The following is a 17,136-nucleotide window of genomic DNA, read 5'->3' as shown; positions in this document are numbered from 1 at the left end:
GGAAGATGGCCGGGCAAGGCGGCAGCGGCGCGGCGGCGCGGAGCGGCGGAGGCCGCGGCGTTGTGGTAAATGCAAAGCGCGGCCCGGCCCGCCCCGGCCGGTCGCCCCCCGCGGTGCGCGCCCCCCGCGTTCCCGCCGCTCCTTCCCGCCCTCCGCCGCCATGCGCTGCCGCAGACCCCGCGCCGCCCCCGCCGGCGCGGCTCCCCCACCGCCGTCGCTCCTCCGGCGCTTTGTGTTTGACCCCCCGCGCCGGCCCGGCCCTTCCCTGCTGGGCCCCGGCCCCGCTCCGCTCCCTGCCTTGCCCCTCCGCCCGGCCCCCGCCTCGAGGCCGCCGCCGGCCCCTGTCCGCCCCCTCAACGTCCTTCCCAGCCGCCGAGCCGCCCTGCGAGGGTCCCCGCTTGCTCCGCGCCCTCGCCCCGCTGTCCGCCCCGCTCTTGCGTTACCTCACGCCGCAGCGGGCCTCTCCAGCCCTGCGGGGCCGCCGGAGGGGGCCGGTGCCTGGCCCGGCCCGCGGGCTGCGGCGGGAGGGTGGCTGTTGGGCTCCCCGGCTGGGAGGCAGGCAGGCCGGCCGGCTCCCGGGGCTTCGCCGACCTTTCGGCCTCTGCCGTCCCGAGTTATGCCGAGCGGCGGCTGTGGCTGTGCGTGTCGCCAGGTTGCTTGAGCAACTGAGACGAGGTTCCCCAGGGATCCCCAGGTGTCTGGCTCCCACCGCAGTGCTCACAGGGCCCTGAGGATCCCTGGGCGCTGTCAGGCTGCGCCTTTGCTTCTGTGGTGGGACGATGCCCGAACTTGTGCAGTGCGTTTTGAGGACCAGTGTGGCTGAATAAATTATGCAAAAAATGAACGAGTATGTTCCGTGTTCTGAGGGACAAATCATACTCTCCTGTGAAGCAAATACCCTCACTGCCACCACCTTAGGCATGCTCTTACTTTATTGTGACGTTGGGATTTTAATAGAGTTGAAGAATGCCTCCCCAGGTTGTGGCGCAGGGTGGGGGGCTCTCTGCAGGCAGCAGGTACACCCTGACCCCACCAGCATCCCCTCAGTCCCCCTTCCAGAGAAACCCATCGCTGGCTGTTTCAGCTTTGTCTGAAACCACCGTGCATCTCCTGACACTTGTTTAATAATCGGCGTTTTTGAAGTGGGTGACTGTGTTTGGTGCCAGAGCAATGTGAGGATATTGTAAAGGAGGTGAATGCTCGTAACCATATTCTGCTATACTGATTTCATTTCTTCTGCTCGCTACACACTAATGTGTTCATGCATTCCACAAAGAAAATAACCAAAAGTAAGGCCAATGCTGCGTGATCTAAGTTTACAAAAGCTGGACTTTGCTTGATGCTTGCACCCTTACTTTATACCAAAGCAGAATCCAGATCGTTGTTGCTTTGGTGAGTACTGTGCTCAAACCTCACATGTACCCACTTCGCCAGACAGCAAAACTAGCAATGTTCATCCAGAGGTGTTGCAACTGAATGTCTCCAGATTCTCTTATGCTTCAAGGGAATAGCTTTCAGGTATTGCCATGTATTGTTATTCCTTTTTGTGTACATTCACATCAACTTTTTAAATATCTGCTGAAGAATTTCTGCTGGGCTGCTTTAACATGCCAAGCTTGAACTTAAAAAATAGCTCTTTGTTTCACAGTAGGACTTTTATTACACACTTGTGTACCAATATATTTAGCATATTTATTTATTTATCCAGCTGAATACTGTCTTTTTATCGAAACAATCACAAATACTTCTGTCATATTTTCAAAGGCTAAAGGCAGAAGTAAAGAGAAGTTGCATTTAATTTGGGGAGGATATTACTTGATGCTTAGCTATTAAACTGAGGGTAATTGCACTTGTTTTTAAATTCACAAGCAGAATACTCCTAAAAATTTACAGTTACTTAAAGATTGTTGTATAGCATAATGCTGTGAATAGCTTTAGGATAAATGAGAATTTCTAAGCCTTATTGTTGGGAAGTGCCTGTTTAAAAGAAGAATACGAAATAGGCTGTTTATATTTGAAAAATAATTATTTAGAAAGTACATGTGAATTTAATCTTATTTGTCAAATGCCAGTGAGCACTTGTAAATGAGAACTTCTGTAGTATTGCCAAGTGATGCAGTTTATGTTCTTTCACTGAAGAGAAGCAGGATAGATAGGAGAATCAAAATTTCATCCTGATCATGTTTCATAAATGGCTTACCTAAGTAAAAGCTATTGGTTTGGATGAATTCTGAAGCAGTTTCCATCCATTTAGTTTGATTTTCTGCATCACACTAAAACCATGCAATTTGCATGAGTTTTATAGGAGAAAGCATAAATAAACAATACTGACAAGGGTTCTTGGTAGGTATTTATAGTACTCATGCAGTTTAAACCACTATCTGAATTTATTTCATTTTATGTTAGAATGTTTTTGAACAAAACCATTTCAGACAGTTCATTGCTACAAAACATTTAAGAAGTGTCAGCCACCCCTCTGTGCTGAAAATGAAGACAGGAAAATAGGCTTCCCAGGCCCTCTGCAGCAGTGTTTCCGGAGCGAGACTTGCCTCTGATTAAAAAACTCAGCAACAAGTCTCCTGTTTCTATGGAAATGAGGAACATAACTAAGTAATTTTTTTTTGTGTGTAGTTTCAAGGCTTGTGCAAGTCAGGCGGGAAACTTTTCATTGATTCCAGTGATCTCCGCATCATGTTATTTATGGACAAATGTTCAGCACTAGTTACCAACAAGTAACTTTTCCTGATACAGGAATTGTTGGGCAGAGTTAAGAACACACAACAGTCGAGGTGTCTGTAGCTGTCAACGAATATGCAAAAAAACCCCAACCAAACAAACTTCATGAGGCAGAACACTGTTTCAGTACAGCGTGAGGCAGGGCTATACCTAAGTTAAAGAAAACTAGATGTGGAGGAACAGCTCAACATCAAATATGTTGTGTTAGCCTAGATATTTTTGAGGCATGGTTTGTTGCTCTACTACATGAAATTGTAAGCAGAGGTTAGTTTCAGTGATGGTCCATTAAAGGCTATATTTAGCAGAAATGTCGTTAAGATGTGCACTTCACAAAGGCAGGTTTCTTGCCATTTATCCTTCTGCTCAAGGTTCATGTGGCCAAGCTGTAGAAAGAAGAAAGACAATATGTGACCTGAGGAACATGACTGTAAAGAAAACTTATTAGGTGTCGCTTTTTATCCTGAACCAATATTGAAGCAAAGCTTTGTAATGATTCCAAGATACGTTGTGAACCTGCAGGTCTTGTCTTTCATAAGGAATTGTGAAAATTGTTGGTTTGGAGTTTGTTTAGTTCTTGTGCTGATGACTTTTCATCTTCATACCTTTCTGAAGTCTTTATCTGTTGGCTGATTTTTGCCCTGCTCAATCTCTAATGCCATCATATACTGTGGGATCTCCTAATTGTTGTATTCTAATACTATGAAACTAACATAATTAAATCTGTAAAATAGGTTTGCTGTAAATGTATCAACTTACAGGCTAGCTGATAGTGAGGTGAGATGTAAGCATTTTGTAAACTTATCCAAACTAAGAACCTCACCTGTGGCAGGAAGTACAGTCTTCCACTGATTTGAACAGATGCTATCCATGAACCACATAGTTTATTATCCCTATGTGCTGTTTCATCTGTAGAATAATTATTTATTTATGTGCAACTTCAAAATACCTCTAAATAAGAAATGTACAGTTTTAATGTACAATTTTATGGCTTCTAATCCCACTGTCTGTCTCCCATTGGAAAATCTCTTCTAGCTGATAATCCTACATCTGCATTATGAGTTTGAAAGTAGTAAGAAACGTAGACTTGCCACTAGTTTACTATTAAATATTTACTCTTTCTATCTCGTTGTTTGTAATTTCAGGTGAAATTTCCCACGTTTGGTGGGGGGGAAAAATGTAGCATTTAATTTCTGAGATATACTGAGAAGTAAAGTAATTAGTAGGAAAAGTGAAATAGTAAGTTGTAACTGGAAGAGAGCATGTCATATAATTAATTCAGCCAATAGAGTGTACTAGAACACTGATTTTATATCCGTTATGTATTGTCAAACACCATGAAGTATTCTTAACACTACTATTTGATATTCAGATTTCAGACAATTGGCCTGGATACAGTCTGGATTTGTTCACTTATCCTCAGCACTACTATGGAGATCTGGAATATGTGCTCATACCTCATGGCATTATTGTTGACAGGTATGTGTAGTTTGAATGTTACTAGATAAATTCTTTGGTCACTAGTATTACTCTTTTTTATAAAGCCTGTCATCCACAGACAGTGTGTGTATAACATTTGTCCTAAAATATTATATTAGAAATTATAAAAATATTTTTATTTATTTAATTTGAAAAGTAAAAAAATGCTTGAAGGTTGGGAAATGCTAGACTTGAAGTTGCCTTTGCAACTGCCTGTCTGATTTCTTTCACCTCATTTCTGATTTGGGCGTTGAATGAGATAATGGTCCCACAAAAAGGAGAGTGTGATCATATAGTGAAATTGGTATTGGAATGTAAACTACAAGAGAGTTGAAATGAAAGTGAAAAGACAAGTACAAAGCTTTGTATATAGTTATACTTGAATATCCCACTTGCCCTATGTCATGTGGGTTTGATATAAAAAGGAGAAAAAACTACATTCAGTTATGTGCAACTTTCACACTTCCTAGTACAAATCATTAATGCCCATTAACCTAATAGTTCCTGGCTACACCATTGACTTCTGCCATTCGGCACAACCAAATAGTGTGTCGTGGACTGTTGGGTCCAGATGCTAGATTTGGAGGGTGGCAGTGGGAAAGCTTGATCATCCCTCATTCCTTACCCTGTAGTAGTTCTCATGTGCTCTCAGTGTAGGCATTCAATGCTGCTTTGGTATTTGTGGTAGCGCAACTCAGTGTTCATGCTCGGTTACTATTTTGACATGCTGTTAAAAATCTTATTAAAAAGCTACAAAATAGAGATTGTAATTTTCAATGTATTTATTGGGAATATCTGCATGGAATTTCATGGGATATTTTTAGCCTTCAGCTTTCTACCTACCACATTTAAACAGCTGGTTGCAAGTACTGAAATTGTTGGAACTCCTGGAAGGATTGTAAATATCCATCACTATGACACCTGTATTTGCTTTTTAAACACAAGCTTTCTTTCATTGCATTTTCAGTTATCATTGTGTTGAATTTTTCATCTCTTTTGGTTAGAGTCAACTTACTTTTAATTCTTCTTTTTTAAATAAGTATGTTACAACTTCAGTTCTCATAAAATTCAACATAAATTTGTTTGAAGTAAGCATTGAACTCTAGTGTTGTTTTTGTACTCCACTAGAATGAACTCCACTGTTTTTCCTTAAACTTCAACTGAAAAGGCTGATTCTCTTCTAATGGAAAAAGAATGTAGAACTGAATATATTGTGATCACACAAAATTTTCATGTAGGAAGAATGCTCAGCACTTAAGAAAATTCTTGTCGCTTGGTAGCAATAAACATAGATTAAAAAACTGGTATGCTTTTATTTAGAAATTTAAATTAGTACATTTTTGTCTATGCTGGAGTTCATACTCTTTTAAAATAGAAAGTGGTCTTTGGAATTTTTGGAAATTTCAGCTCCTCAAACAATCTGAGGAAGACTATAAAAAAAAATTAAAATCACCAGAGAAGTGTTTCTTCATAATGAGAGGTCTTCCCCATTATTCTCAGACGTGATAAAATATGATAAAAGACTATTTTCCTAGTCTTCAGAAAAGTAAGAGAAAGTCTTTTACTTCTTCATTCTTACATCAGTAAAAGGGATAATGTATTTGAGGTCAAACAAGATGATCACATCATACAATCTATTTTTCAAATCTAAAAAATATTAATTACTGCTGTGTGGAATTTACTTGAACATTACAAGTACAAAGATGTGAAAATGAAGCACAAGCTTTTGCTCATAACTAATATATTATCTTCAGTTTAGAGCTTATTCTTCTCTGGTACATGCATGTGTAGATTTCATTAAAGTTCAGTGTATTTATGTAGTGGCAAATGGATTCTCATATTGCAGTGGGTAGAGGAAATAAAACCCCAACAAATGTAATCATGAAAGACGTGAGATAAATTACAGGTTTATTTAAAATTGCATCCTGGCAGGAGATCGACTCTCATTGAAACTACTGATCTAATTCAGAGAGAATTAGAATCAAAGAACTTTCCAGCATAAGTGTTTACAGAAAATAATGCACTGAGCTGTTTTTCTTCAAAACATGAAATGACATTGTTCAGTATTCTGATGATATCTGCTTTAAATCTAGAAATTACCTGGTACCCTTTTTTAGGTCTAGAAATGCCATCTACCTTGCTCTTTAGAAAGCAAAGCTACTTAAGATAAGCATTCATGTTTATTATTTTTATCTTGAAAATTTATGTACTATTGCATGGTGGAAATTTACGTTTTTTGGTTTCAATCATCTGCCACATTGTGGTTGAAATGCAGAATTGTCGTAGAGAAGACAGATATGGGAACCCTGCAGTTCTGGTTCCATTGGAGTATAACCGTGATTATTCTCATGTGTGTGACCTTGGAACAAGTCACTGAGCTCTTTGCACTCTTTTGCTGTATGAAGTAGTGATAATGTGTACCTTTTATAAAATTTTGATCAATGGTATATTTCTTTATAGTATTTGTGTATATTTTTATTAAATTGTAGGGGTAGCATCTTCCTAAGCCTATCAGTATGAAATATTTCTAACAGTTCTCTTGCCTACCTTTCACTTAATTTATTGTTCTTGCATAGTAACTAACATAACAAATTAGGGGATTGTACAGGAATATTTTATGTTGATTTTTCCTGTGAGGTAAAATGGAAGGATAAGTTACATTCTTTGCTCCAAAGTCTCTGAAATGCTTATGAATTCAACATACCCTGAGATGTGTTACTCCCTTTTCTGTAACGGGAATTTATGCATTTAAGGTTAACCAGTTTGATTCACATGCTTTGCATCTTGCATCCATCACTCTATATCTGCCTACTGTGAACTTGATCCAAACCCAGTCAAGTCAAGATACTTAAACAGGCCGTTAGTCAAGCTGTATACTCACCATAGAGTTTCTTTGTAACCACATGGAAAGCACACCATGAACATAGAGAATCTGCATCTAACGTTATTTTATCCTTAATTTTTTTGCCCCAGGACAGAACGATTGGCCAAAGATATTATGCAAGACATTGGAGACAATGATATTGTGGTTCTCTGTGTCCTCAAAGGTGGCTACAAGTTCTGTGCTGACCTTGTGGAGCACATTAAAAATCTCAGCAGAAATTCAGAAAGGTTCATCTCCATGAAAGTCGATTTTGTTAGACTGAAAAGTTACCACGTAAGTCAACAACTTGTGTAGATTCTGGTCGTATGTTCATAATAAATAGTGTACTTCTGTATGTGGGAAATTTATCACACACATACCACACACACCCAAATTATAAGAAAAATATAAGAAAAAAAAAGTATGAAAAATATTTTTGTTTGAAAATCCTGTGAGATTTTCTTTCAAAATATTTGCTCATGTCCCTTTATACTTTATGTATGTTATGAATGAGGATATGAAGCATCCTCAAGCTGTATTTTTTTATTTAGTCTGTCTTCATTTTCGGACAGAATATTATTCAAATTTCCATCATGTAAAATGTCAGCATGTTGTTTGTTCTCAAAATCCTCAACAGTTCTGTCAAGTTAATTTCATGTTACTTCATTTTCCACCCCCACTCTCACATGGTTTGGCAGAACTGCAAGATGATACATCTATGTCTTATTCTGAATTTTTAATGCTAAGTAAATGAAATGCTTTCATCTTCATAGCATGTAGTTTACATAGTGGCAAAATATACCATAAGATGATGATAGTGTTTTATAAGAAAATTAAATAACCCATTAAACCAAATCCTGTTATCTGCAGAGGAAACTATGCAATAATTACTCATTTCAGTGAGGCAATGATAGTGAGATGACCAGCCTTTTTTAGACTGTGTGATTACAATTTCTATTTGCATAAACTATACATTTGTATTCCACCTTGTAGTGCACACTGCATGATGAGGGAATGTTTCTACAAGTAAGTTGTCCTAGAAATGTCTGAGGAAGTACACTAAGTAAATGGAACAATAATACAATTTTTCTCAGAGCACAAATGCAGCTTGCTGAGTCCAATAGTTCTCACAATAGCTACGTCCTTTCCACAGACACAGGTTGGTCGGTCGGCATTTTGCTCTGGCTCCAGTGACCATAAACTTTTCATAACTTTCACAAATCCCGTCTGTATTTTTTCCATCATGGAAGAAAAATGTATGAGAGCCTTTTGTAGCCATTTGGTCAGGAGTCCTGGGACTTCTCTTTCAAGAATTAGTCAGGTCTATGAAGGACATGCGCAATACTAATATTATACAATTTATAGCTATTTAGCAGTATTACAGAACTAATTAATAAAATAAAATACAAAGTTTGTCTCAAAGGCACATGTAAATTACACTCATTTTTTTTGGTGTAGTAATGTTAGCACTTCAATAATACTGCTTGGCAAATAGTGGAATTATTTAAATTGTTTTTTATTTTGAACCTAGCGTATAGGTAATGCACATGCTTTTCCTGTTGTATTAATCTCTTATCCAGTATGAAGATACCCTGGTTCTAAAATTTATTTCCTTGGTGACAAGTCAACTCTTATTAGCCATACTAAGCTATAACCGATGAGTGGCAGGGGATGTATACCACAAAAGTGTGGAAATCTTCATATTGTTGATTAGGAAATAAAATAAAAGGATGTAATATCAAGCTGAAACTACAACACCAGTTTTGTTATGCAAGGATGCAATGACAAAGACTATCAAGCTGAAACTACAACACGAGTTTTGTTATGCAAGGGTGCAATGATGAAGACTAAGTCCTTAGATGATCCTAGCATTTAATGGCTGTGCATATTCTGGATCTCAGCCTCATGTTCTAGCAGGAGGGTAGCACCTTCCCTAGAACTAATGCTTACATCTAGTTTTCAGAAAATAAATCCATTTTTTCTTACAAGTGCTTCCAAACAGGTATCATGTAGTTAGAGCCCCCGGAAGCTGTGCTTGATTTAGTGCTTGGAACAGTGCTTCATATCTGCCTGATCTTGAGGAGCTGAATGACACTGTAGTATAAATTTGAAATTACATTAATATTTGTGGATTCATTCAATGAGATATGCATAAATGTAATGCTGACTGAAGTACCAGTACCACTACCTGCTGTCCTTTGTGTTTTGAGTGATTGTTGTGTCCCGTCCAATTGCAGGTTTTAGAGCATGTACCCTTGTCAACATAGCCATAGTCAGAACACTTGAGGAACTCTCTATTACTAGTTTGAGTGACTCTATCCCAGCCTTATATGAGACTCCCAGATCTTTCCCCAGATCAGTTTGTTGTGTAATAACATACCTCTTACAGTTTTACACTTTAATCAGAGGCAAATAATTACAGTTTTAGAGGTAAGACTCTACATAAGGTCTTGGAGCATCACCAGTTCCACTCCTTTGCTTCCCTTTGTCTTTTCTGTTCCACATTCTATAAGACTTATTACTGCTCTCTCTTTTTATCCCTTTTTCATTTTATAGACACTGTTCTTCTCACATTATTTATCCTGCTTCTTTTTACTTAATGTTCTCTGTTTCTCTCCTAAAGGGAGTCCTGCTGCTCTCAATATACTTCCTTCAGATATGTCTCCCTTCCCCCCCTCCAGCTGTTTAAATCCAACAACTAATTTCAGCTCAAACTCATGGGAATTGAATTGTGTCATTCCAACTTCAATACTGAAAGGTTAGTCAATTTTTAGAGGTTGTAATTTAAATTAGGATATCTTGGTTTAATCGGGTAGCAAAAATGGGCTGTAATTTTGACCCAAAGTCAGGTCTTGGCATCAGTGAAAGTATATCTTAACTGCAAAGTATCAGTGGAAAATGTTGTACTATGATGTCTGGCATACAAACATGATTACAGGAGAAGGACAAGACCAACAAATATGACCATGCAAATATGGCCAGCTTTACATGGCTCTTTGTTTTGCAAACCTGTCATCATCTTCCAGAATTTAGACACTTAATTAGTATGTTAAGATCTGCTTTCCTGTTAAGTAGCTGAAAGTTGGGCATGTAAATTCTTTTTTAGACTTATTCATACAAGTACATTTAGATTCTTTGGATATTAATGAGTGGCTGCTTGTACTTCCATGGTTAGGATGGTTTTATCTGGTTTGCAAAGTATTGACATATGTGCCTAAGCTTGGACATTTTTATGAGAAACTTTCCTGTGTTTTACAAGTGGTGTCTTGTTTCATTATCTTGAAAGATTACTGAATTTAGTATATATACAGGTAATGTGGGAAAATACAATTTGATTATTATTTTTAGAGGCAACAAAGTGGAATCCAACTAAGGAAACCATAGCCTAAAAATAATAAATATGGTTACATTGTTTATGTTCTACAGACATCAGTATTAGTTCTTAGACCTTTAACAGAATTCCTGCAACTGAAACTGGAGGTACAGCCTTGTCTGAAAGCATATTTTTATTTACTTTAGAAATTGAACTGTATTTTTCCATTTCTTTAGGTTTTTTATCACTAGAATGCTAAAATGGTACATTAGAGGAAGTTACGGAGTTTACATGTGTGGGTAGAAACTTACAGGCTCAGGTGTAGATCAATAAAGAAAAAATTAGGTGTGCTTAATTGTAAACAAAGTTTTGTATCTGTAAATTGAGAAATAGAAAATTCACAAAGAAACACTTGGTAATCTTCTAACTCAGATTTTTAAGGCTTCCTAATCAGTAACAATTATATTAAAAATAATTGTGAAATGGAAAAGAATCATGATTGGAAGATGAAGTTTTCCTCCCTAGAAATAAGATTTTTGGAGAATCTTGTTTCTTTTAGACTTACAGGTGATAAGATATACTTGTTCTCATTTTAATTTTATATATTTAAATGAGCTCAAAATAAGGGGATTATTTAAGTGGGGATTTGATTAGAGGCTGTATGGTGACTTTATAAGCTTCTAGCACAGCAGGAAAATTAAAAGAAAGCACTGAGGTGAGAGTTAGAAATAAACAGATATGGAAGTATCATGTAGACTTAAGGGTAAGATTCAGGAAGTAGATGGAGAGGAAAATAAAATATGAATGAACTCAAGAATAGTGAGGCAATAAGTATAGTGGGTAGACCAGGAAGCACTATAATAGTCCTCGTGAAATATGATGCAGGTATGGAAAGCTGAGTGCCAAGTTTAGGGGAAATGTATTCTGGAAACACTGACGTAAGAACTGATAGAATTTGGCAGCTTCTTATATATTAAGTTTTAAGACACTGGATTTTAATACAACGTGTTAGGAACATTGGAATTGACTGCAGAGATTTTTTAGTTTAAAACTGGGTGAATAAAATTTAATATATTCAATTTTCACCATACTAATATTTTTCCTGAGTGCTTCTCTACAGGGGACCAGAGCTCTGAAGTTGAAAAGCGGTGAGAGTTTCAGATTGATAGAATTCAAAACTATTTTCAGAAATATGGTAGGTTGAAGTCAAGGATGTAAAGTAATGGAGGAAGAAGTTGGGCTTGGGAATGTCATCTAAGGAGAGTATGACACCAGCAAGAGAGGTAAGAAACATGGATCCAGACATTCTTTAATATGTTTGTGATATTGATAACTTTAGCAGATTAAAGAACTAATTAGGAAAAATACAGAAGGAAGTACCACAGAGGAACCAGGAGGGTGTTTTACTAGGGTGTTTACAAATTAATGGATAGGACTAGACATGACTGAATGTTTGAGGATGAACCGAAAGTGAGAGTGAACAAAGGAATAGAAGGATGTGGATGTCATGAAGAAAAGAGTTGAGTGGGATATGTTTTAGTAAAAAAACATAGTGTGAGAACCATTAGTAAAATACTGTAGCGTGAGAACCATTAGTAAAAAACCACAGCAGAAGAGTAGAGAGTTCACAAACAATAATCAGATCTTTTTGTTCAGCATGGAAGAGATGATTTAGGACAGGCTGATAAAGGTAAAGGTTGAAGTAGAGCTTGAGACAGAAGGGGATGTTCTGGCTCATCAGGTCTAATCCCCTACTAATAGATGCAATAATATCACCTACTCCTGTTTGGTAGGTATGGCAAATGTGATCTTTAAAGCAAAGCTCAATTTTGACATGGAATTGGAAAAACTTAAGTGGAGGTTTAGAGGAAGTGTGCAGAGTCTGTAGAATTTCTTGAGAAGTTCTCAGCAGCCTGTCAGTAGAAGAGACAGTAAATGCATGTGAATTAAGACTTCTTTAGTGGACAGGTGATGAAAGCTAATAATTGAAAGAATCAGGCTAAGTCATTGTTGAAACTAATGGTAGGGGCTGATGGAAGAGAGGAAAAACACCACATAGTTTTATTAGGCAGACCGGTGTGCTTTCTACATGCATTGCTACCTGTTCTTGTGAAACGTTTAGTATTCCCATATCCTTATCTATAGGTATCTATTTAATTCTCTTAATTACTGTATTTTACAATGTAAGAATGATAGTAAACCTCAGGTTTTGGGGAAGGACAAGTGAACTTGGTGGCATAACTTTTTTTCACTGAAACTCGTGCAGAGCTAAACTGAGAGTGAGACTGATACTTTTGCATAAGGCTTTTGTGATTTCTTTGGTTATTCCTGTGTGGACTAAAGTGACAGAAAATCAGTAATCTCTGTTATTTTGAAATAATGCTGTTGTAATAAACCCTGTTATTTTGAATAACTTTGAGACCCCACCCAGAGTACTGCATCCAGCTTTAGAGTCCTCAGCACAGGAAAGGCATGGACCAGTTGGAGGGGGTCCAGAGGAGGGCCACAAAAATGATCTGAGGGATGGAACACCTCTTCTATGACGAAAGGCTGAGAGAGTTGGGGTTGTTCAGACTGGAAAAGAGAAGCCTTCAGGGAGACCTTATTGTGGTCTTTCAGTACTTAAAGGGAACTTATAAGAAAGATGGGGACAGACTTTGTAGTAGGGCCTGTTGTGATAGAACAAGAGGTAACAGTTTTAAACTAAAAAAGGCTAGATTCAGACTAGATATAAGAAAGAAATTTTTCATGATCAGGGTGATGAAACACTGGAACAGGTTACACAGAGAGGTTCTAGATGCCCCTCGAAACATTGAAGGTGAATGAGCAACCTTATCTAGTTGAAGATGTTCCTGTTCATTGCAGAGGGCTTGGACTAGATGACCTTTAAAGACCTAATCTATTCTATAATTCTATGAAATTGTGGAATACACTTCTGAAAGAGGATAGTAATTAATTGTTGATATTCAGATTATACATCATAGTTGTTAATTCCATCTTGAGCACAGATTGTTACAGAATACTGGTCTGTTTTCCATATAGTATCTGAATTGCAGATTCTAGAAGTGCATTGTTTTCTTCGGATGTCAAGAAGACATTGCTGAAAATCATCCTGAAAAATATGAATGAACTTCAAAGGAGTATTGTGTGCTAGTCACTTGGAGGAAACTTACAGAGTATTATGTGGATTGGGCCATTTCATATGATTCTTTAAAATGAATACATTATTTATGGTTTCCAGAACATAACTAGTAAAAAAGTGACCTCTGAATTGTAATCCACGCGCAAGGGTTGCATTGAAGTCTGTTCACAAACAAATCCATTTATATGATCTGTTTCCTCTTCAGCCTCCGGTTGTTTGAAAATATATTTACAAATGTTGGTTATTAATCTTGGCATAAACAGGACCATCAGTGCTGCAAAATTCTGAAAATAGGCAACAAAACAAGCATTGTTTAGTAGAAATCTGAATGTTTTTGCTATATGAAGCCATCTCAGTAGATAGTTTTGCTAAATCTTTCTACTATGAGAGTAAGGAAACAGAGGAATTTTATAATGAGTAAGTTTAAAGACAGTTGGTAAATGTTCTAAAATAATTTATTTTTCTGCTGTGTAGCTTTACTTTTCATACACCATTACTAAATACTTATATCTTAAAAAAACCAACAACACGAGGCATCAGACTATAATCAGAGTAGAGAACAGTGTAAAATGTACATTCCTGCTTTGCATGATAACCTGTTCTTATTCAGTGTAATTTTACTGTATGGAACTTGTTTTTTTAAGATCAGAATGAACTTTACATCTGAAAACACTATGTTATAATCCTGACCCTAAAAAGCAAGTAGCTTCATAATGTTTTTATTCATTTAACACCACAAAAGAAACAACTAAGTATATTGCTTGCATTTAATGATTCATATCTGTACGCAGACTCTACACCAGTGTTAGAATGATTGTTTACCTCCATGCCTGTGTGTCATGAAAGCACAACTTAGGATCTCCTGAGAAAAGTGCACGTCCTGAGATGAAAGAGAATCCACATTAGCTTTTGTACTTACAGGTTTTGTCTTGGGCGGGTTTATTTTGCTTCATGCATACAGTTTAGATGATGACCATGTCATTTTCTTGATGCTGAGTAGCCACAGAAGAATTACAACTTGGAGCCTTCCTGGTAGAATGAATTCCTATCAACTTCAAAGCCAAATTCTGCATTAATTTCACAGGATTGAACTCCAGATTATCTGCAAATTAGCAATTTGACATGCAAATAAATATCTTCAGTGTAGACAAAATGTGGTTTATTTAATTTAGAGAGAAGTTGTGCCTACACCAGACATTCAAAAACTAAAATATACTCATTTTGCCTTTTTCAGATGCATGCCTTGCAGTTAGCACTGTAGACAGTGAACACCTGTACAGAGAATTTTGCAGCATGATATACTTTTAGAAGCTAATGGGCAATGAAAATATGACATTAATTTAGTCCACAAAAGCTACCAGTGTCAAGAATATGGACCTTAAAGTTGTTGCTGTTCTGATAAATGTGTTTTAGTGATTGTACATGGTGCTGCCAAATAGATGTCTTATGGACAAGCTAAAGATGAGAGATTTGGGATTACAAATATACTCCTAGAATTGCCAGATTTTTATCTTGGTCTACTTTTCCATGTCTATGAATGGATAAAATGGCATTTGCATCCTAAAGTAGTAGTATCTTTTTGAGTGAAAGCTCTGTGAAATGCTCAAACTTGCTAAAATGAGTGAGTAAAAGGTCCTTTATAGTTCCAAGCCAAAGGTACTCCCAAGTCTTAGACAGGCACTGATGCACTCTCTATATCGCTCTCTCTGTATCGCTGATGGTTCAGTTATTTCCTGAAACTTAGTAAGACCTGAGATGGTTAAGAAGTTGAAGAACAGTGGAAACTGATCATATTTTGTGTGGATAGAAAGTTTGGAGATGCTACAATTCACAGTCCTAATTGTGTCCAAATGTTCATTTTTCCAAATGTTAAGACTTGCTTTAAAATAGAATAGTTTTCATAAAAGAAACAAAATCCACTTCTACGTGCAGTAGTGTCTTACCACAAAATGTCAGCCTCAGAGACACTAAAGCTTTTCAGACAAATAGCTGAAAATGTGTTAGTAGCAGAAGTTGTCCCAAAAGCTTATTCTTGCAACTAGCTGATAAATTTTTTTAAGCAATTTACAAAAATGTTATGAGAAGGATGGCAGTTTCTTGGTTAAATTGTGGCTGGTGGTTTATTAGAGTAACAGCATGAGTCAGGCAACTTTGAGAATAAACTCTTCTGCCAGATTCATCTTTACATCAGGTACAGACAGTGGTTTGGTGTGAAAACTAAAATACTGGAAATGGGTCTCTTTTCTGATTGCATCTGCTCTGGCTGGAACAATGACAAGTTTCCAGTTCATTTCTCAGCAACTGCAGTGCCCTCCTGCCAGTCACACTTGCCAGCTCAGCTGCTCCTGAGCACTTCTAACCTGTCTCAGCCCAGATGAGACCAGTTACAGGAGACTTTCTGTTGGAACTACTTCAGCTTGCTGGATTCATTTTTACTGACCCAGATGTGCACGTGCCGCTTAGCCTGCCAGTAGCCCTTTGCCAGAGGGAGAGTTACAAACAGCTGGGGACAGCTTGTGGGCAGTAACTTCTGTAGTCAGCACAGCTATTGCTTGAAAAAGATGTCTGCCCATAATCAAGGGACCCTCATTTGCACACGCTTGGTGTGCAAGCCTCAGACTCCCCTCTTCTTTATCTGAGGGGTGCTCCTCAGAGGTATCAGAGGGAGCATGAGTATTTCAACTGTAATTATTTTTGTGAACCAACCTACTTTTCATAGTGTTCTAAGGCAAACTGAAGAAGGCTGTACTATGTGTAATAAAATGTGACCTGAAAATTCAGTGTCATGAAACTTCTCAGGTCTGAAGGCAGATGCTCTCCTTTCTAGGTATCTACAGCTTCCACTGAACTCTGACGGCAGAGTTGTGAGATTTGAGAGCTTAAGTTCATCACTTGCTCAAGGCTGTCTTGAGTATAAGGAGGAAGTGTTTCTGGTTTAAGTTATTTAATTAAAACTTACAGTGTTTTCCTGTTGGACACTGCTTAGGGGCTTGGAGTGTTACTAATAATACAAGTAGGTGTTAATTTGTGGGCATAGTTCAGGAAAGGTCGTAATAAGTCTAGCATATAGTCAGTTTATCAAGTTTATCTGTAATGTAAAACTTAGTCATAGAGGGATGATCTCTGTAACTGTATGCATCAGATAACACACCTACACACCACTTAAATATGTTAGCACCATCTGAATTCTTAGTGATTTTTTTAAAGTATGAGTAAGTGTTTCAGTGACTCACATATGAAAGATTTGGGGGAACCAAACAGCTCGGTGGAGGGAGAACTGAGTAGGAAGCGGCCTGATTGCCATGGGGACAGAACAAGAACAGATGTGGCAGCGAAGGCAGAGTGGTACTGAGCTGTGCTATAGCTTTCCAGCAATATAAAAATATTGTTTTAAGACATTTATGGGGCTTATTAAAGCAAGTAACTAATTGCCTTCTCAAGATACTTTTCATTTTTATCTATTGTTTCCTGCTTAGGTATTATCTTCCCTTATACTAATCTGTGATTTTCAGCTGTGGAATTCTTTTTACTAACCAAAAAAAAATCTACAGTTTTCCTGTATTGTCGGTTGGTACTCTGTTCTTCTGGACTTCCGATCTAATGCAA

The 17,136-nt window shown here is 37.9% G+C and overlaps 1 protein-coding gene across 6 annotated transcripts in view; it reads left to right on the top strand.

Annotated features, from left to right (window-relative positions):
• Window positions 1-17,136, top strand: part of PRTFDC1 (phosphoribosyl transferase domain containing 1) — a 47,848-nt gene continuing 30,712 nt past the window's right edge. For 5 of the 6 annotated variants that reach the window (XM_040591984.1, XM_040591983.1, XM_040591982.1 and 2 more), the window contains exons 1-3: window positions 1-65; window positions 4,106-4,212; window positions 7,186-7,369. In XM_040591984.1, the coding sequence (XP_040447918.1) occupies window positions 6-65; window positions 4,106-4,212; window positions 7,186-7,369 (351 nt within the window). In that variant the 5' untranslated portion in view covers window positions 1-5. Of the gene's footprint in view, window positions 66-1,434; window positions 1,519-4,105; window positions 4,213-7,185; window positions 7,370-17,136 lie in introns of those variants that run through there. The other variant, XM_040591981.1, reaches the window with a different exon arrangement.

The sequence above is a fragment of the Falco naumanni genome, chromosome 4 (genome assembly GCF_017639655.2).
Source record: "Falco naumanni isolate bFalNau1 chromosome 4, bFalNau1.pat, whole genome shotgun sequence".
In the NCBI taxonomy this organism is placed as follows: Eukaryota; Metazoa; Chordata; class Aves; order Falconiformes; family Falconidae; genus Falco; species Falco naumanni.
Note: the sequence above shows the minus strand (reverse complement) of the source record. Positions and strands in the feature narration are given on the sequence as shown.